This window comes from Plectropomus leopardus, chromosome 11 (assembly GCF_026936395.1).
Source record: "Plectropomus leopardus strain MGB_pleo_1.0 chromosome 11, ASM2693639v1, whole genome shotgun sequence".
Taxonomy (NCBI): domain Eukaryota; kingdom Metazoa; phylum Chordata; class Actinopteri; order Perciformes; family Serranidae; genus Plectropomus; species Plectropomus leopardus.
In genome coordinates, this window is record NC_142186.1 from 28,400,598 (window position 1) to 28,423,086 (window position 22,489).

The window sequence follows — 22,489 nt, forward strand, 5'->3', positions numbered from 1 at the left end:
ACAAACAATCCATACATTGTATATTCTATGTATCCAGGAAAAGATTCATTAACATCCTCATTCATTTCTTCCTTCATTCATTCATTCATTAATTTACCGTCAGTCTATTACACCCTATGGAGGTCTGACAATGTCTTAACAACACTGAACCACAATCATTCACTTGTCTGCCTGTGTGGTAAACTTTGGAGTAGATTAATTAGATCAGAAAATATCCTTTTTTACACCCTTTATAATTCATATTTTGTCCTGGTTTGTTCACAGCAAAATCAACTCTTTTGTGAGAAGAAAACAGCAAGGATATATCAGTAACATATAAACTACAATATATGTGAAAAATAATTATAAATCTCGATTGGAATGCATGTTTAAACGATATACACATATGTACGTAGGCGTAATGTATTCACTGGAGAAAAAAAAATCTGCTCCATTTCTCAGCAATAAAGGTCCAGTGTATAGGACTTACGGGATATATTAGCAGAAATGAAATACAATAATAATAACTATGTTTTCTTTAGTGTATAATCACCTAAAAATAAGCATCATTGCTATTTTGCTACCTTAGAATGAGCCGTTTTGTTTATGCGGTAGCCTAGCAAACAGCAAACCTAAAACTGGCGTTTTCGAGTTGTTCAGCATAGTTGTCGTATTCCAGGGGGCATCAATAACATTTGTCCAAGGGACTAAGCGGACACTGTCGGGGCACGCCTTTCAAATTAAAAAAAAAAAAAAAAATTGACCAAATTAGCTTATCATTCTTTTCTTATTTGATTATCTATTGTTTAATATAAACAATAGATAATCAAATTGCAGGACTATTGCAGGTAATGTTTCTTTAAGTTATTAAAAAATAGTCACCCAGGACATTTTTGAGTGATTTTACCTGAACCCATGGGTTGATATTGAGCTAATAACAAGCTAACAGGTGGATTTATATATTATAGGACTGCCGATGAAAATTAGCCAGGTTGCTAACACAAGCACATTTATAGGGATGTTAATTAATTTGTACTATCCTTATAAATAAAAGAAATAGAATGAAATAAAAATAAAGTATCTGTGGGTCAAGCGCACATTTTGAGTTGGTAAATCATTCCTAATAAAATTTTTGCCGTCTCAGTTGTTTTGGGGGTTACTTACTAATCTTTGGCGGTGTCTCAGAATTCAGAAAAACAGGGAAATTAATTTTTCTCTCAAGGGAATGCATAACGTTTCCACACATATGTGCACAGAAATTGACTCTCACTCTCTCACACACACACACACACACACACACACACACACACACACACACACACACACACACACAGTAGCTAAACCCTGTGAGAGAGGTGAAAACAGTTAGTAGTGGTGGTCAGGTTAAGTTGATCAAACATGCAGGTGCTGAGGGACAAAAAGAAACGTCCGTCAACGGACATGACTGAGGTTGCTCATTGAATACAAGCGTCTGAAATACCATTGACTTTATTTTAGGGAATACAGATCTGGGCCAGGTCCATTCACAGGTGACAGGCTTATAAAAGCACAGAGCCACCTGTCCAGCTGTCATGTGACATTACTGCACCTTTATCATGGTAACCCAATAGAGCAGAACCTGGACGGGGGGTGTTAGGGGAGTGCACTGTTGTTACAGGGAGATGAGGGAGTCAAATATTGGCCTAAGATGAGAATGACATTGCAGACTGTATCAATCGGTTAGACATGGACGAAAAGAACTGATGAAAAGTCCTGACTTTCAGAGGGAGAAGGAGTCTATTAGTAATTAACTAATCAAATTAATAAAATTTTCTTGGCCGATCAGCCGGTGACATCCAAAAACTGAAGAATTCACATGAAGCACATGTGAAATTGTACAAAATGATCATGAAAAATACAGTCAGTGTGTAATAAAAGGACATCAAACTGTATTTGTTCATATCATTTGAATAAAAAAGAGAAGCTGGGGCCACAGTGGCTGTAGTGCTGTTGGATGAGATGGGAAAGGTTGTGGTGACGGACAACCCCTCCGAGGCAGCCAGTTGGTTCAAAACAGCACAGGCAACGTTCTAGCCAAGCTTCTGCTCACCTGCTGTCCCATTCGGGATAGAGGGGGAACGCGAGAAGTATTTAAGAAGAGGGGTATATATACACACACACACACACACTCACACATCACAAAGGCTTTTACAGACACAACACAGTCCTATCTGTGTGCTCACAGTGTGCTTGTACAGTATAAACACTGCAGATGTACACATTTTAAGAAAAACTCTGTCATGATTTCTGCATGAAACTCGAGACACAAAACACACACAGGCTGAATCAACACCTATTTTCTAATCTTAGCAAGCAACAGATTATATAACACGTTACTGCTGAGAGAAGACCTGTGAAGTTATATAAACAAGCCATATGGAAAATACACACATGCTGACACCTAGTGGGGAGTTATCAAACTGCAACAACACTCTGGTGGATGGAAATACTGATATCTGCATAATTATACAAATAAATTGATTCATATTTTGATTAAATTTTAATGACAAGATCATATTATTGGTGGTGTATGTGTGTGATGCACTAACTGTGTGTGACTTTGTATTATGTGTCCTATAGTGTAGTTTTACCTCTTGTACTACACATTGAGTGGTAGCCTAAAAATTTAGATTTAATATCATACATCCTCCTTTTCATATAAATAAAGATAATTAACTGAAATTAACTTTTAATTGCTTTGAGATTCATATATCTTAACCTAAATTGTACACAAAAAGTGTCCAAAGTCAATCAGATTTTTGCAATGGCAAGATGAAACTGTAAACTTTTAACTACCCTCATGTCAGATTTCCTTTCACTCTTTGGCGACAATACCAGTACATTTAAAATAAAAGCTAACCATGCAAACAAATATGCAGTTTTGTTTCAGTGAAATGGTATTTTCCCCTGTTTTTGTGTCTAAGTGATGAATGGGAACAACAATTTATAAAACCCGTCCAGTATTGACAGAGACGGCCGCAGCCAGCAGCTGCGAAACAGGCTACAATGTAACCACTTGGTGCAGGTGTGCTACATCAGTTTACATCCACTTAAAGTGCCTGTTTTTGCCACTGACAGGCTCAGATTGTTACTCTAAGTGTCTGACAACATTACGGGAAAGATCCTACAGAGGAATTGACCATTTTTCCTTGCTTTTCTGTTTGTTATTGTGACCAAGTCTCACTCAAGGAGAAGTCTTGAGTTTTGAAATTTTGCAAGAGGAAACTTCTTGCAGAAAAAACAATGGTGGAAACACTAGTGAGAGTCGGAGAGAGGAGCAATGGGAAGAGTTTGTGATGGGAAGAATACAGAATGTGCTGTGATTTTCAGTGTTGTGGCTGAATATCTAGCTGATTTCGACAATGTGGAAAAGTCCACAAGATTTCAGAACTTGACTCGTCCTTGAGTGAGATGTGGTTACACACAACAACACACAGACCAGATCAGTGACAGATAACAAAAAATTATCTTATAACAATCACAGTGAACAAAACAAGCACTTTTAGTGGACGTAAATTCATGGTACACAATACGCTGCAGCCTGTTTTGGCACTATGGCTGCAGCAGTCTCTCTCAATACTGAATAATTTCAAAAATGGTTTTCTTTATTTGTCATGTAGAAACAGAAATATGGGAAAATAGGGTCCGGGTTAAAAATAAATAGAAAAGTTTCCCTTTAAGTGTGATATTAGAATTGAAGTCAAGGTACAACATTGTATCCAACACTGATGTTGTGATAAAAATATGGAAAAAATATTTCAACACTGAATTCCTGTTTTTCATCCCAGTCTCATCTTGGTCCTAAAATTCAGTAGACGGAAATTGGTGTTTGTCTCTGTTGTGGCTTTAAAGTTATGACATGATGAAGAAATGTTTTGTAAAAGTAACTTACCCAACATCATCCATGATACAGCCCGACCAACGATCATCGCACTTGCACTCGCCTGTAAAACAGAAAAACACTTAGACATGTTGTTATTGCATAGAAGGAAGCTTAAAAAAAGAATGTGAATACATGAAGGTTTAACTGTTTACCATTGAGGATCCTCTTCTTGTCAGAAAAGATGCCAATGTTCTGTCCAAGAGACTGCGCGAGGGTTATGGCCATCTCATCTGTTTTTCCGTACTGATGAAGAGACACAGACGGAGAGAGAGGAAGAAAAAAAACAGAAGGAGACAGAAAATAAATTAAATAAAAGGTAAGTCTGGGGAAAAAATGGTATAACAAAGAAGCTTACAAAGGCATCCCCCTCAAAGTGAAAAGAAAAAAAAACCTAATTTGATTAATTTATTAAGAAGAATGACAGAAACTAAAAGGAGACGCAGCTTTTAGTCATTAAATGCAGCGCGGCAATGGAACGAATTGCCTAATGGTTTTAGAAATGCTCCAGACTTTGTAGTTTTTAAATACAGACTTGGACCTTAATGTTCTCAAGTGCCTTTAACTAAATGTTTTGAAAACCCAAGGTTGTATTATCATTGTATTATTACTATCAGCAACAACAATGTTGCAACGGCTGATGTTGTTTTCAGCTTGTGAGACTGTGTGTCATCATGGCAAAATGTAGTCTCAGTCAGTGGTTTTCAACTGGTGGGTCATGGTCCAAAAGTGGGCCGATTCTGAGTGGACCACAAGTGACTCCTGAACACACTATGTTTGTTTAAAAAGAAACAACACACATTTAATTTCGAATTTCTGGTACAGGGCTTTCATTCAGAGGTGCTGTTTCTTGCTGCCTTACCATTTTCTTGCCCTGTTTTCGGTTCTATCTGGCTTATGAACATGCTGTGCCTTTGCAGCATTTTATATGTAATTGATACTGAAGCAATAACATGCACATTTGGTATCTGTGCTATTTATTACGTTTTAAGTAATTGCACATTATTTTTGCAATAAATTTTATTTCATTGTGTTAGAAGCCCAGGTGTTTTGAAGCTGTGTCTGCAACTTTGGTAGCTTCCTCTTAGATGCCTGCTGCGCACATTTTGGCACCTGGTTGCTACCTGTTTATAAAGTCACAACCTCACTGCCAGTTGATCCCTGGAACATGCAGAAGGTCATAACTAATGATTGAGAGGGACTACTTTTCTTTGAGTCTGTACGTTTTTCATTTTTTTTTATCCTAGATAGTATATCTTTAAATTTGAATTGACTTGTTCTTTTGTGCTGTTTTAACTTCTCCATACAGCACCTTGAACATCCCTCTGTCTATGGAATGTGCTTTATAAATATAACAGCCTTGCCTAAGTGGCTATAAAACTGAAACAGTGGAATAACTGTACAGTATCAAATATCCCTTAGTGTAATGTGATCAATATTAGTGTACTCCACGTTGTTTCAAAGCTCTGTCTAAAGAAAAGTGACCTGACTGTGAATCTTCGAGTTTTCAGTAATCTGTATATTGACTCACCTCATTGACACCCCCTCCTTTAGTCAGGGAGCAAACTCCTCCCATATAGGAAGCTCCTCCCCAGCTGCTGTGGAAACGATTCCCTCTGATGAGAGAAGAAAGTTGTGTTTAATAAAAAGATTTCCAGTGCGCGCACACACACACACACACACACACACACACACACACACACATGCACACACACACACACAAAAACAAAACAACAGTTAAATTATTTGACTTACGAGAAGAGGTGAACGGAGTCACATTTCTCCTTGATGAAGTCTTTTCGATACTTCATGAACTCCCTCAGCGTCACCATGGGGTCGTCATCAATGTTGAACTTGTTGTCGGCTGACCACGTTTCCATGGCAACCAGCACAATCCGGGTATTAAGCTGTTCCTTGAAAATCTGGAGAATTAAAAGTATATGAGTAAGTTTATCTTTTCAAAGTCATAAACTGAAAGCATAAATAACACGGTTTGATCAATATTAAAACTGACAGGCACGCTTCAAATTAATCAACATCTCCAGCTGTCTGTTATAGCAGCACCGGTCAAACGGTCAGTATGATCCGCACACCAGACAGCAGCACATTACAGGCAGCGAGATGGAGTCAATAAGGGTAACAGTCTGAAGGACACAGAGGGAGCAAACTGGCACATAATAATGTTTGCTTTCATAAAATGGAAATCTGTTGTGGTACCGGGCCTCACAAACATCGGAGAAGAGGACAAGAGCGAAGCCTCTTTGTTTAAACTAAACGTCAACAGTCTCAAGATGAAAGTTAACAACACAGAAAGTGGTCGGTCCTCTTTACTTTCACCTGTCTGCTGCTCCACCTCGGTTTGCACAGGAAGAGGCCTCCTAGTTTGTCTCTATACATCTGAGTCACAGAGCATCCGATTCTCACAATAAGAAATAAAAGAAAAATCCCAGAAGGTCAATTAATCAACTATGGTAGCCAAAAATGGCGTGTCTTTTCTCAATCTGTGTCATTTGAACCAAAGTGTAAATATTTTGTAATCTGTCATTTTGTTTTCTTTCCAAAATATTATAATTCTTTAGGGATGCATGAAATTGGATTTTTTTTGGTGCCAATATCCAATATGCCGATTTATAATAACTCATATGGTCCATAACATATATCCATTTATCCACTTTATTTCCCACCGAATTTTAGAGATCATCAAGTTTCTTCTGTAGTAAAAGTAACATTATATTACACATACTCTTATTGTGGTGGCCCACCAGCAGATGGAGACATAAAATAGAATCCTTTTTAATGTATGCAATATTCATTCATTGTGAAAAATTTTTAAAAAAGCATGATGACATACTAATATTATCGTGCATCCCTTATTTTCCTGTTCTTTTACCAAAAGAGCACTGAGATATGTCCCTCTCAGCTACCTGGATCAGGAAATACAGTAACTACTTGGAAAACAGGTGGAGGTTTTTTATTTATTAATTTTTTTTTGCAATGGGTGGAGTATTTTTTTTTCATCCAAATGGTAAGAGGAGTCTTTTTGGATTCTGGAAATACATGTAGACAGCAGTAAGTGTTGTTAGACAACTTTCTGGGGTTTTCTAAATATTGCTTGGTATTGATTTTATTAGAAAATAAAATACTCCGCTCTGTGACTGGTAAGAAAACACAATACATTAGAGCCAAACAATAATAAAGTAAAAAAAAAAATGCCATGCTATGCCATTCTTTCAGATGTATTAAAAGAGTAAAACTATAATAATATGTAAGTGTGACATAGGCTTTTATCACTGTTGACTGTTTTCAGCAGTTTGTGTCTGTCATAAAAAAATGTAATTAAAAAGTTTTAATTTTGCAATTTAATCATATACTGGCTCTATAAAATGGATCTTAGTTATCAAAACTTTTGGATCTAAGATTTTTGTTTCAAAATGCTCTAAAATATCAGTTCGGCTGTTAAGTTTCTAAAAATTTCTCCAGTGGTTCAAACTGGCCCAAACTGGAGCTTGAAATATGCCAAACCAGCTATGTGTGAAAAGTAGAGAAATATTTGAAACATATTTTTTGTTAATGTTTTTTTCAGTCATGCATATATGAACATCAGTTTGAGAGATGGAACTTAACTGTGACAATTCCTCAAGGACACATTTTACTAAGTATAATCTATAAAAATGTTATTTTTTAATTTTCTCTATATTATATGCACTGTAACTTAGAAGTTATGTTTGGACTATTTATTGAATACACACACATGGAAATCAATGTGTACGTCCCAAATAGAGTCTGCTTCATAAGATCCTCTTCAAGGACACGACAAAAAGCGTGACCTTTCCCAGCTTCACCAGCCTATCAGATGACAGACATGACCCCGAGGCAGGTCAGATTTCAGTGGCACAGCAAACAGACGTGGCTACAAATAATGAAACATTGAAATGTCTGCCTCAGTACTGCTGGGATGCCACTGCTGCTTCAGTCCTCTGAAAAACTCATGACTGGCTGGTTAATGGCTGCATGCAGCACATTACGGCGCAGCAGGAGAGGTTTTAAATGTAGAGAGTGAGGTTGGTTAAATGAGAAATCAGTGCAATGCTCGCACAGCTTCTAATACCTGGGAGTGCTTGTGGCAAGCTTTCCAAGAAGAGGATCAATACAATTCTTACCATGTCAGCCATATTGACCACGGACTTAGCATAGTTATTCGTGTGCCCAACGGAAAGCCGATGCTTCTTGTACTGAAGAGAGAGACAGAGAGAGAGAGAGAGGGAGAAACAGAGGGAGGGGGGGTTCATAATCTGGAACAAATTCATTTTAAACCATTGAAATGCGTAAAAAGAGCCAGTGTCTGCACATTTTATTTACTCCAAGTACCACATTTATTGTTTAAAACATTTGAGCGCAGCAGATTTTGTAGACAGGCCCATTTGGCAAAACTGTCTGTTTAAAGGAACAGTTCAGATCTCTTGACGTGGGGTTGTATGAGGTACTTGTCCACTGACAGAACATCACAGACAGTAGATGGCAGTTTGCATGCCCCCAGTTTGGAGAAGCAGACTGGAAACTAAACAATGTTCTGCTGTGGATAGGTCAGCAACAAAACATATTCTAGGCATCTTTAAGAAAAGTCCCAGTTTTACTTAAATGTCAGACAGCGATTTCCAACTGAAAAATGAAGCCGGTATATCACTCTATTCAAAGTCAGACTCCACTGAGAAAACAGTGATATAACATCACCGAACACAGGAGATGCTGGTCTACCACTGTCGAAACCTGTCATTTTGTTTGAATTATTGTATGACTTGACTTGAGTTGACTTGGCATTTAAAAAGTGCTAGTTCAAACCAAACTCACACAATAACACTAACTAACTTATTGAAGCAGCAATAAACCAGCAGCTACTGTGTTCAGAGAGCAAAACTTACTGTTTTTATTAATGGAGTCTGGTGGCTTTAACAAGGGCATAAAAAGGGAACTGAAGCTGTTGAAGATGGCTTTCCCATAGAAACGGGCTGCCTGACGGAAAGTAAAGCAGTGAAAATACTCTCAGTATGGCATACACTTAAACTGATAACTGATTTTTTTTTTTTTTTTTTAGAATAGGATAGGATAGACTTTATTGTAGCAGTAGGAAATGTGCCTTGGACTTCACAGTGTCTGCAGTATAAAATCAGTAAAAACAACAAGTGCATCCAAAACCAGTAAATTACAACCGTAAAAACAACACACATGCCCTGCTGCATCATCATGAAAAAAGCAAATATAAGAAAGACAACTATGGCACATACAGATTCCAGCCTAGGTGGTGTTTTGGACTCTAATAGACAGGGGGACAAAGACGGGACTTTTTTTAAGGTGGTGAAAATGTGTTGTATTGCTGACCCCGTCCACAGCAGTAGATTGCTTAGGTTTGAACTTCTGTCTGTTTCTCCAAACTGGGGGTGTGCCGACTGACATCTACTGTATGTAACATACGCCTATGGCTAAGTACCTCATAAAACCCCACTTCAATCATTGTGAACTATCCCTTTAATGCACAGCAAAGATAGTATTTGGAGTTATATAATAAATAATTTTACAATACCATAACTGTAGAGCCATACCATATCTACTTACCATTAAATGGTCATTGATCACCATCAACTCAATGTATTTGGTCTCATCCGCTACACTGCGTGACACGCGTGGAGCCTGAGAAGAAACAACACAGTTTGCCAGTTTTATCCCAAAAACAGACGGACAGAAGACAAACAGACAGACGTCCTTTTCTCAGCTTTCCTCAAGCAAGACTTTTCAACATCAAGTACAATTTAAGAACAGCACACAAGGCAAACACAAAGATCAACTCATGTCTCATGCGTCATAGAGAAGAGAAAAGAAAAGAAACGACAAATCAATGAGGATGAACTTTGCAAAGCTCAGCCAGGTTTGTCAGTTTTTCCAAATAAAGATGAGAGCCGCTCTGAGGGCTGAGGGACCGACAGCTGCAGACATCTGACTGTGTCGGAGAAAAGACGAGAAAGCAGCCTCTGCTAACAGGGTAAATATTTCATGAAAAAGAAGAAGAGGGGTGGCGAGCTGTTGTGTGGGCGGAGAGAGAGGAAACAACACTCTCTCTTTGTGAATTTACATAAAACACACGGGCGGGGAAACAGCGTAATAATCAGGTTTGGACAAAAAGCATCCAGGGCATAATTATCCCTCTATCTCACACTCACACACATCATAAAGTGAAGCCAACATGAGTCCATTAGCAGCGCTCTGCTAAGGATGATGATTTGCCTGCAGAGGAGTCATACCTGTCTCTTCTTTCTCCTGTGAACAACTTTGGACCCAGGGAACGGAGGGCTGGGAAAAGGGGGCTCTGGAAGATCACCTAGGAAACAGAGACATTCAATAAATGAAAATATCCTTCACTACTTTTTTTATAAATATTATCCAAATTTCTACTCATGAATTCAGTTCCCATCTTACCACTGAAGAGATCATTTAATCCTTCGTGCCCTGCAGATTTATATATCATGTGAATGTGGACATCTCCCTGCAAGACACAAAAAGGTTCATATTATATTGTGTATATATTCTTACTGTTATTCTTACTTATGTATATTTCTATTGTCATTGTAGCATTGCACATATATTTATATGTTACATTTTGAACTTGCATACTAGTTTTATACATTTCATTTTAGCATCAGGCACAGTTTTATATTTTACACACAGCACCTTAACCATATTATAATCTAAATATTCACATATTAGCACTGACCTGTCTATTACTGTATTTCTTTACATTTATATTTTTAAACATTTGCATACTTTACTTACTTACATACTAGCGATAATTGTTTACTGTTCCTGTATTTATATTTTTATATTTATATTTTTACATACTTGTGCTGGTACTTATTTCTACTTGCGATAATTCTCTATGTTGGCATAAGAGCTAGTTTTTATATTTTATATTGAAATTTTAAACCTCACTGTGAGCGAGTTCATATATTTGGCACCTTGCTGTAATCTAGTTTAAATTTGTTATATACTGTATTTTATATTTGCTTTGCATTGCTTTTCCACTTTGCTATTTCATTGCATGCTTTGTATCTGCACCTAACTCCAAAAGGTGTAGCAGGATCAAGGACACATTTTAATTTTATTTTTTTAAACTATATTAACAAAAATAAATCTACCTTACCGTGTACCTTGTATCTTCGAAACTTAAGAGTCAAAAGACTTTTAACCTAATACTGTATATTATTCATAGAGCTGCTGTAAAAATTAACATTAAAGATGCCACTTAAAAAAAATACTTAAATGCCAGCCACTGTAGGCTACCTGAATGTCAAAGCAGACCAAAATACTATATACATTTTGCAATTTATGGTTTAGGGATCTATCATAATATTCATAATCTATTTTTGGACAATTTGATTTTCATACTTATTCTCTTGTGCTATTTATATCTGATTCCTTTGTGTTATTTTAATTTGCTCTGTGTCTATTTTGATCAACCTTGTGATTTTAATGCTCTGCTGTCTGTGGTTTGCACCACGCATGCGTTAACCACCTGTGAGACAACACTGCGGGCAGAAAACACCCATAACGTGTTTTGAGGCCACATCCTGTTTATTCTTTACTGTACTTCAGTGAAACAGCTCTGCTGTGGTTTGGATCAAGTTTGTAAAGGAGGATCAAACTGAAATGACACCGCCTTCGATCTAAACACGACCTAACTGCTGTAAATTTAAGGTATTTTAGTCTATGTTTAATGCAGCTGCCGTGTTTGAGCTTCTGGGTGCAACAGGTTGTTGTAATGCTAACTCATTAGCTATCTGCTAGCTGTCTGCTTAATTTAACGAAATAACGTTAATGCCGATTGCTCAGCCTGTTCGCACTCATATCGTGTTCGCTATTTCCTATTTAGTCATTAGATTTTAGGGAGCAATAATGTTAATATATGCAGCTGTTAATCAGGGTAAATGTGTTTACAGTTAGAAGTGAGCGCTTATGCTAGGTGGCTAAGCTAACTGTTGAGACCAGACAGGCGTCATCTCTGAACTGTTGAGTGTAATAATCGCTTCATAAATACCTGTTATTACTCGGATATGATGTAACGTTAACCGCAAAATTGGATTACAAAATACTGTGATAAAGAGGATGTCGTATGCCGTAAAGCCCTATGACATTAGACTTCATAGGTAAAATTATAATTACATTGAAATTAATCGTGGTATACTCCTTTGAGGCGTGCTTTGTGATTGGGCTTTGGGTATGAAATGTGCTACATTAATAAATTTGTCAGTGCATTTTCAGACAGTTAAACCCTTTGAAACCGGGTGAAACTGGCATAATTTCTTCTAAAAACATGGCAAGACAAAAGTAACGTTAGAAGAAATCATTTAGATATTAACAAAATAGCAAAAGTTTAAAATAAGCACAAGAAATTTACCAGAAAAAATATATTTAGGCACAGTTATTTAAGTTTCCCTACCACTTTCCTTTTTTCCCCAAGACATTTTTCCCTAACTGTTTTGGATAGTTTGAACAAATTTGCTCAGGTTTATTTTTGATAAATAATCATCAGTAATGTGAATTTAATGACTACGTGGGTAAAGGCAAATAACAGAACGGCAAAAATTACATCACTTTACTTTAAGCAGCCTTTAAAACAAGGAAAAGACAACATTTAGGATCAAATCAATCTCAGACTACATCTAAAAAACTAAAAAGAAAATTAAAAACAAGCAAATTATCTGAAAAAAGCTTAAAAATTATTACAATTCTGTAACATAATGTTTAAAATATGATAATTATAAGTATAACTTTATCTGGCTTTTTTTCCCCCTAACATTTTAAAAAACATTTCATGTATCTACAATTTTTTTGCAATTCGTGGAATATTTCTTACCAAGTTGCCCATTTCCTTTTTTGAAAAATGTTTTTGAAAGAAATAAAAAATCAAAGGTTTTAAATACTTGTGAAGGGCGTCTGAAAACAGCATAAGAAAAGCGTGTCTGTTTAAACCAAATCAGTAAACTCAAAGAAACTAGCCGGTAAAGAGCAGCCAGAACAGAAGTGATGTGATCATTTTTCTCTGATTTTTTTTTTAAATTTGTTGGGCTCAAGTCCAGTATTATAGTATAATATACCAAAATGCAAACGTGATAGTATATCAGCACATAGGAATTCCTCAAGATTAAGTTTCCCCCTGCAGCCATGGTCATACAGTCACTGTTGCACGCTGTCACATAAAGAGATCTCAAGCATTTAATTGAATTGCTCATTGTTTAGCTGTGCAGTCTCTGTAATGCACTGCAGTGTAGACACACTCGCGCCTGCAGCCTCAGCCACCAAGTCATTCCCACTTTGTTTGCTAATGAAATGAGAGCATTGTTTCTGGGGGACAGCAGATATTGGGTCAACTACACTGTGGTGTATAGAAATACAGGGGGGTTGCCCGTAGCTGGGTCAGTCTGTGGCACAGTTAGATTACTTCAGTAGCAATGGGGACATTCAGAGACACTTGTATAACCATGCCTTTTTTCTGTGTACAGAAAAAGTATTTACTGTAGTCACGTTACGACCTTTCTGCTGCAGTAACCGGCTACTTCTTTGTGTCTGTTTTCAAACAGGAACTCTCCTCGCGGCCTCGGTTCCTGTCAGCACCACCATGTCGTGCCGGGATATTCACGCCACCAACGCTTTTGCCTTCATCATTGCCTTTGTGTCTGTGGGCGGGATTGCTGTGGCAGCGTTAATCCCACAGTGGCGTATAACAAGACTCATCACCTTCAATCGCAATGCCAAGAATATCAGCGTGTATGACGGGCTGTGGGCTAAATGTGTGAAACAGGACGGCTATTCAGGATGTTACTACTATGATTCAGAGGTATTACTTAGAGAAATGTGCTCTCCCCTCCTCTTTTTTTTTCTTTTTTCTGTCCTAAACTGTCCTTACAGAAATCTTCTCATGTTTTCAGTGGTACTCTAAAGTGGACCAGCTGGATCTGCGGCTCCTGCAGTTCTGTCTGCCTACAGGCCTGCTGTTCGGCTCTCTCGCCTTGCTGCTGTGCATGGCAGGAATGTGTAAGACCTGCTGCTGCTCAGACAAGCCCGAACCGGACATTAAGACCGTCAGATTCCTGGTGAACAACGCAGGCTGTCACCTGGTGGCCGGGATGTTTTTTTTTCTGGGCGGAGCTATTGCCATTGCGCCCTCAGTGTGGTTCCTGTTCCGCACCAAGGAAATGAACATCAGATACGACAACATTTTCTCCGATGGCTTTGCTGTTTATGTTTCTATAGGCTGCTCTGGAGGACTAATGCTGGCCGCCCTGCTGATGTTCATGTGGTACTGTATGTGTAAAAAGTTGCCTTCACCCTTCTGGTTGCCGCTGCCCTCCATGCCGACCTCTCTGTCCGCCCAGCCTCTCACTGCCAACGGATATCCTCCTTCCCCAGTTTACGGTCCTCAGCCGTTCCCGCCACAGACCGTTCCTCCCACCGTGATCGACGCCCAGCAGTATGTCACCTCCCAGGGCTACGCACAAAGCATAGTCGCCCCTGCACCACCTCAGGTGTACATGTCACAGATTTCCGCTCCTGATGGTTACGGCTCAGAGGTGGGAGGGACTCAGGCCTACAGCTACGCCCCCTCACAGAGTTACGCACCATCACAGAGCTACGCTCCATCTCAGAGCTACGCTCCATCTCAGGGCTACGCATCCAGCTACGCAGGCCACCGCTACTCCTCTCGCTCACGGATGTCAGCCATAGAGATCGACATTCCCGTGCTGACGCAGGGACAGTAAGCAGCATACTGGAAGCTTCTATCCATGAACCTCCATTAAATTCACCACTGATTACACTAATATAGTATGATAGATGACAGATAATAATATGAGAGCTATTTACAGCCATCAGAGCGTCAGTCCAGGTCTGTGAATCGCTGATTATAGAAAATGAAACTCAGTCGAAAGAACCTCACGGTTACAATGAAGGATGTGATTTTCTTAATAATGAAAATCATAAAATCACCGGTGAAGACAAACACTGTATTAGCTTAGTATTGTAGAAAGGGAAGAAAATATATATATTTACAGCCAAAAATGCTGAAAGACACTGAAACCAACCAGCCTTTTTTGCTATTTTACCAGGAGAGAAGGACCACTAAACAATCGCCCTGAACTTGCTCAAGAGTCCAGTGGACCAACTTACTAGTTACAAGCCAATAGATAGTAGCATCAGTTTTGTGGCTGATTATAAATTGGTGGTTTTAGATTTAAAAAGAGCCGTGGTGATGGCTGCCAAAAGGCTAATGTCAACAAAAATATTTTTTTCTGTTACATTTATTAGTGTTGAACTTCTATGTTCATACTGAAATGCAGGGTTCCAGCAGATCCTTAAAAATTCTTAAAAGATATTCATGTACAGTTAAAGCCTTATTGGTATTAAAATGTCTTAAATCCATCTTTTATAAGTGTAAAAAATGCCAAGACGTGGGAAGCAGGAATTTATGATTTTTTTGGGGTTTTTTTGACATTGCTTTGCAAAATCTCAAAATCCTTGGTAACATCTGTTGTTCTTTATAATGTACCGAATGCCTCTCACACTCATGTCACATAATCAGGACAGTATAGCCAACAACACTAAAATTCAGGGGACCCACACATTTTCATGGACAAAATTTTAAATCTTTTCGATGATTTTTTTTTATTGCCCTACTTGCCTGCAGTTGTGGTTTCAGATAGCTGACATACATGGAGGGAGAGACAGAACACAGGGAGACAACGAAGAAACGTATGTGATGGTAAACAAACGTTACTCTTCAACACATATTAGAGCTGTGTTACATCTACAGATTTTTTTTTTTTTTTTACTAAATTTGTTATCTGCGGTAGATTACTGTAATAATTTCATTACACACAACATAATTCCATTAGTTTTCGTAAACTTTCAATGACTTCAACTAATTCCATTACTTTTCCAGGCCTGGAAAATGTGATTTTGAAATTCCACATTTTCCATTACCAGTTGAAACCTGCAAATTTTTGTCCCGTTGGGATGCTCAGGGCTGTTGATCAAGTATGTGCTAGCTTGCTGTTGCTGCAAATTTAAAAAAAAAATTGCAAGTTTAACAAAAATATTGCTGCATGGCTGAAACCAGTAGATGGTCACTAATGCAAAAGGTTTCCAAACTCAGCATGATGGGAATCAATTAACTGGAATTCCATATGCAAAGCAAGAAACACAAAATTGACAAAAACTGCAAAGGTTTGTCCCAGTTCTGTTTTATCCTACTTTACCTCGCATTAACAAAAAAAGTCTATTTTTTTGTTACAATAAACATTCTGACATAATTGCCCCTTACACTAAGTAATTTATATCTGCACATTTTTTCCCCTTCAATTTTGGTTATTTTAAAATAATTAAATCAAATTTAATAGAATTAAAAAAGTCTTAAATCTAATTTGCCTTAAGCTGTAGGAACCCTGCAGATCACTTGTCACTTTTATCTGTGTAAAGCTTTTAGTATAAAAGTCTTCTTTTATCACTACTGAACATAAAACTAACTGTATTTAACTTTAAATTCTGTGGTTCTGAATGGACAACTCTTTAATTCACTCACCTGTTAATATCTTTAACATGAATTGTTAATAATGTCACACTGGCCTGTGAAGAGCAGCTGTTGAAGTTTTTAATGCACTAATTATGTGAATACTGTGCCAGTTTACATTGCCTTTGTTCACTAACTTTGTTATAGCCTTGAGTATTTTCTAACATTACTTAATCATTTATTGTAACGTACTTCTGAAATGTTAATGTCAAAAACAGTGGCACTCAGAAATTTGTTAGATTTAATGTAGAGAGATGGGCAGTTTTCACAGTGTGGAATTGCATTTCAGTTATGAGTTGTAAAGCTTAAAACACTAAAAGAAATGAGAGCGCTGTTTATCTGCACTCAGCATGTCCACTGATCATTTTGCCAACTCAGCTGGAAGTGTAATGTTGTTCAGTGGTGGTGGCGGTTGTGATAAAACCAGTTTTAAAGAACAGTTTAAATCCTGCCTTTTTATATTTTAAATAATGAGCACTGATCAACAAGTCTTCATCTCGTTATTCTACAAGGTCAAATGTTTTTCTACACTGTCATCTTTTTTTTGTTTGTTTTTAATAAAACATAAATCATAATGTACATTTGTGCCTGTTTATGTGCCCGGGGAACAACAACAAACCAAAAATGGACATAATCTCATTTATACTGAAAGAAACTGTGAATAATTTGTTGGTCCTCACTCATCTGGAAAAAAAGGGAAAACTGAATTAAACAGTGGAACAAAGAATCAGCTCATTCGGATGGTTACAGCTTGTTGTCTCCACATTTACAGTTTAATGCATCAATTGTAAAACTCAGTGGCTTTAGCAGTTCTGGGTTCCCAGGAATTTGTTGCCGTAAAATGTTATTCTTCCTTCAGTAATTCCTGCATGATGACTTGATTTATTACCCAAAACATTCATTTGAATTTTAAGGAATTTAGTGTCTGGGCTGCCTTAACTTTTTAAGTTGACTGAATATGAGAAAACAAGATGAATGATTACAAAATTACATCAACTTGTCTTTGCAAATATAGTCAACTTAATATTTTAGGGCAGCCCACAATTAAACTTTTTTAAGAAAAACAAAATTTGTTAACTTAAATAGCTTCTTTTTACAGTGTAGTCGTTGCAATAGCCATCCAGCCATACAGACCAAAACCAACTATTAAGTAAGTGGTACAAATATCTGGTCTATATACGTATGTAATGCTGGTGCTTCAAAATGATTTCTTAAAAGGCTTATAAATCATTTAGTAACCACTGATTAATACTTAATATAATATACACTGTGGGAAAATAAACTGCTTGTTTTAACTTGTAAAAATTAGTGTTCAGGCTGCCTTAAATTTTTGATTTGACTGAGTTTGAGAAGACAAGTTAATTTTGTAATAATTGAAGTTAAAAATTTAAGGCAGCACTGGCACTAACTTTTTAAAGTTGAAACATTATTTTAACTTGTAGTATATAAAATGTTATATTGGCTACAATAATAATCTGTGAAGAAAACATTTCTAATGATTGGTAAACAATAAAATAACTAAACAAAAAAACAAACAATTAACAATAAAATAACAATTTATTTTGTAATGATGGTAATTAAAAAATGCTTTGCTTTGGATGGTGATTTTTTTGATCTGTCACGGCTGACGTGCTGGAAAGCTGAACTCGCGGTCATTGCACCATCAACGAAACACAACAGTTTAAAAGCAACTCTGAGAAAATAAACTCATTGGCATTTGCCCTGAACTCTGATCGGCTCTGTGGGTAAATATTTAAGTCATCACATCATGGGCTCCGCAGAGAAAGCAGAGCTAATTAAGAAGAGTGAGCACCAGTGTTTTGTCTTATCTTTGATGTAGTCCTCGTGGACCGGGCATCTGAATTAAAAGCCACCAGCCTAAACTGCAGCAATTATAATTGGAACCAACTCCCTCTTTTGATGTGACACTTTCATGTTGACTGAGAGTTTAGTGCCTGAAGATTATTACGACCATAATTAAAATGTATGTGGATGATTTTGTATTATTTGTAGCACATAAACATAGCAGCTATTTCTGAATTAACTGCTATAATAAAGCCTTTTCTTGACCGTCGTCTTTGTTCATCACTTCCATCTCAGTTCATAAATACAAACGCAGTGTACAGACTCTGCAGGGAGCGTGTAGTGATGGAGATTAAGGGTCCAAACACAGATGGCTTTCATATGTTGTGCTACAAAGAGACGGGGGCGGAGCCTGGGTTACCAAGGGAGACGGTTCCTCAGACACAGACTCCTGGCTCATGAATATAAAGCAGGGAGGGGTAACACGCTTTTCATTTTCACTCTCTGTCTGCACGTGTGAATGAACTGGTCCAGGTTTAGTAACATGAAGTTGGCTTGAGGCCACAGGGAGACCCCCGTATTTTTTTTTTAAATCCCATCAGCTCCGACACACACTGAGCCGCATTCTCAGCTTGAGCTAGTATAGAAAATCCTCCTCTTGGCACCTAATGCAAACACCCCCAACCCTACAACCTGCCACCACCCCCATCAACACCCTTTCCTTCACCCTTCAACTCCCCCACCCCCTCCTCCTCCGTCATGCTGCCAGGTTTGGGAATATTTTACAGAAATGCAGACATGATAACAGCCCTAAAACAAGCTAATATATTCAGTTTAACCCTGGCTTCCAGTCCATCAAAGAATAATTTAAAAAGTTGGTTTATGAAGCACCGAATGGTTTGGAGTCAAATTCTATTTCTCATTTGCAACATTATGAATCATCTAGACCTCTCTGGTCGTCTGAGACAGGTCTGCTTTGTGTGCCCAGATTCAAAACTAACAACCCAATCACCAGAATGAATTATGGCAGTCTACATTTATGCAAAACACAGATATGTTACAGTTCATACGTTAATATGAAGCAGATATGCTGAAAGCTTTACATTTTAACAGCATTGTGGTTAACGTGGTAAGATTTAGGCACAAAAACCATCTGGATATGGAAAGGAAAAGATCTGTTTTTAGCTTCAAATTCATGTTCTCTGCTGAAATTTTCCGGTGGAAACACAGCCACTTGTCACTAAAGAACACTCATATTTGGTGGCTGAAAAGCCACCAGAAGACACAGTGATGCTAACCCCTGTGTAGTTAATTTCAACATTCATGACGACTGAACAGGATAGATGAATTTTTATATAACTCATAGTTTGCCTTTTATTAAGACTTAAAGTTCCACATAATTTAGGGCGGGATGCTTTGAGTGACAGGCTGTCTGCAGATAGTGTCCTCTGCGCCTCAGTCAGAATAACCCGTCACTCCTCCACAGTGACAGCCTCACTTCTAGCTTCAAAGAGCCAAAATGGCAACGGCCGAAATGCTAAATTTGAAGCAATGGTCTCTAACAACGGTCTGCAACTTTGCAGGTGTCACGCCCTTCACCCTCTACTCTACCTCTCGATGACAAATTCAGCTCATATACAAATAAGATTGATATGATACAAATGTAACATACAAATGTAAGTATCCATGGTTTGTGAAAACAGTTGATGCCAACATTTTCTTCAGGCAAATGGACTGAAACAAAAGGTGAAGAAGCGCCAAGATTTTTCTAAACCTGTTTTACCACTATTCAGATTAATTTACCAGCATATTTTTTGTTCCACCAAAGCTGTTCCTTCACAGTGTCTATCAACAGCACAGACAAAAATCTATTTATTTATCTAGCATGCAAACTTGTCTAGTATGATTATACTTCCTATTGTCATTTTTTCAGTATCAACACACAAAATGCAAAGATCCTGCTTAGAATTACTATGTGGCATAGATTTGGGACAAGCTGTTAATTTTGTTGCTCTATAAATAACATAAGCAAATATTTGTCAAACTGCTGCTTTGTTTTTATTTTTTAGCTGTCATAGTTGAAATGTGCTGCAACATTGAACTCCTGGTCACTGCACCATCAACAAAACACAGCGCCGCGCTTTATCTCAGTCCTCACTGAGTGCAAACAGACAGAGCTGTTGGGAAGTAGCCGCAGGGGCCCTAAGGTGCAGGTGGGGTTAGAGAGGTGTCCAAAAAAACAAGAGGGCTAAACATATGGTGTTTTCTGCATATGCAAGTCAGCATCACACATCCTCCCTCCGACTTGTCTGCACACTCACACTTACACACTCAAGGAGTGCAAGATTTATCAGCCACGTAGTGCCCGCGTACATCACGTCCTTAGCTTGTGAACTTTAGTTTTGACTCACTGTATTGCTCACAACTGTAGTGCACTTGTTCACAACCCCATTTACATAACATGATAAGACACTTTAAAACCAGCTCAGCTGCATGAGGTGATGAGCAGCTTGTTCGGGACACACTTAGCTAATGTCCTGCATAACTTTTTGTGCCTTGGCAGAAGAAGGGCAGATGGATTTGCCATATGGCCGACAGGAGCCATGCCGACTTTCTATCTATCTCAACGTACCCCCCATCCTGACATGCTTTTTTCTATCACTTTCAACTCAGTCAGAACAGCCCAAATGAGAGGTGCATAACGGAGCATAAAGCCTCTGTATTTAATACTGTTACTGATTGATAAAAGCCCCTTTTACTCTGCCTTTTCAAGGAAGGAATATTGCAACTTTGTGCCACCTCAACGATTTGTATAATAGGTACGATTACAGATAGGGGGACAGAGTTGTCTTGACTTTAAGCCAGTATGGGAGGTAGTAACAGTGCCAAAACAAGGTCTGCACAAAAGATTCAGCTGACAGGACGGGTGTGATGTTTATGACGATGTGTTATGCATGCAACCCATTGCTAGTAGCTAGTAGCAGTAAGCAGTAGGCTCGGGCTGTATGTCATATTTCATGCCTTCATACTTTCCTGGGGTATATGTTATATGACAGCATAAGCATATGGCGCATATCCCTCCACCACTAAGTATTGCAGTGTCTTTCAGCTCAGCTGCCTGTTCCACCAACAGAGACCAGAAACTGAGCTCTAGTGGTGCGTGCTGTGCACTACATACAATGAGTTTTTTGAAAGAGGAGTGCCTGTATGTGAAAAGTATTGAGTATTTAAAAAAATACCTCTAAATACCCTGATATACCATGATACTGCCCAAGCCTAGTAAGCAACTAACTTAGAAAAGAAAAACAGCAACTGAAAATGTCCACAAACTGGAAAACAATAAGATTCAGAGGCTCTTTACCGTCTGAGCAGTGGACCAGGTCAGCCACCATATAACAGGGACGGTAAATTATTTTTTATTTATTATTTTTTTTTTGTTATTGTCTCTAACAGGCTGCCAATGCATATGTTATATGTCACATTAGAGGCTAACGCTGTTGTTATAAAATTCACAACCATCACGTTTCTTTTGCTTCCACGATGCCGGCATGCTGCCTTAAATCACACACTGCAGCGGCTTGACACCACTATAATTTGGTCCTAAAAATGCAAAGGTGGCATAAAGGGACTTAGTAGTGGCCCCATATCATGATCTCTGCAGGTTTCAGGTTATCACAAGAAAATAACTGAGCATACAACCTTTAAAAAAGAGAAACAGACCTCTAAAACCAGCCCAAAAACACACTAGCTTATGTGTGTCTGTGTGTGTTGATACGCAGGATACACAAGGAGCACTTAGGTTTTTGCAGTAAACATCTGTGTGACAAAAATGAGAGAACGACTTGCCGACCAAGCAGACTGTCAAAGAGACAAAGAGATACATCGACTGAGAGCAAAATAGAGAAAGAGATACACCGAGAGGAGGCCAGACATGGAGAGGGGAGGGGGGACAGTCAGTGTGGACCATCGCCTGCGGGGAGCAGACGTCCCGAGCTTGGTGCTGACAAACTGACAGCCATTGCTGAGCCTCGAGGGCAGCGCTGTCCCTGGCATTGTCATGCAGACTGGATTCCCCCACCTTAAATGCCAAAACTAACACTGGCAAAGGAGGTATGTGCCAAATATTTTCCAAAAACACACACCACAGTACAGACAATGATGTTTTATATAATCTACAG

The 22,489-nt window shown here is 38.2% G+C and overlaps 2 protein-coding genes across 5 annotated transcripts in view; one reads left to right on the forward strand and one right to left on the reverse strand.

Annotated features, from left to right (window-relative positions):
- The window catches only part of adam22 (ADAM metallopeptidase domain 22), an 87,204-nt gene that overhangs the window by 22,519 nt on the left and 42,196 nt on the right, over window positions 1-22,489 (reverse strand). For all 4 annotated transcript variants that reach the window (XM_088084523.1, XM_088084525.1, XM_088084524.1 and 1 more), the window contains exons 7-14: window positions 10,367-10,433; window positions 10,192-10,268; window positions 9,509-9,583; window positions 8,059-8,130; window positions 5,654-5,820; window positions 5,430-5,514; window positions 4,054-4,144; window positions 3,911-3,962 (exon numbers count right to left, since the gene is read on the reverse strand). In XM_088084523.1, coding sequence (XP_087940649.1) covers window positions 3,911-3,962; window positions 4,054-4,144; window positions 5,430-5,514; window positions 5,654-5,820; window positions 8,059-8,130; window positions 9,509-9,583; window positions 10,192-10,268; window positions 10,367-10,433 — 686 coding nt within the window. The remainder of the gene's footprint in view (window positions 1-3,910; window positions 3,963-4,053; window positions 4,145-5,429; window positions 5,515-5,653; window positions 5,821-8,058; window positions 8,131-9,508; window positions 9,584-10,191; window positions 10,269-10,366; window positions 10,434-22,489) is intronic.
- On the forward strand, window positions 11,463-17,087 carry cldn12 (claudin 12). Its single transcript, XM_042490325.2, has 3 exons — window positions 11,463-11,641; window positions 13,525-13,781; window positions 13,873-17,087. The coding sequence occupies exons 2-3, from the start codon at window positions 13,563-13,565 to the stop codon at window positions 14,701-14,703; spliced, it is 1,050 nt and encodes a 349-aa protein (XP_042346259.1). The 5' UTR covers window positions 11,463-11,641; window positions 13,525-13,562; the 3' UTR covers window positions 14,704-17,087.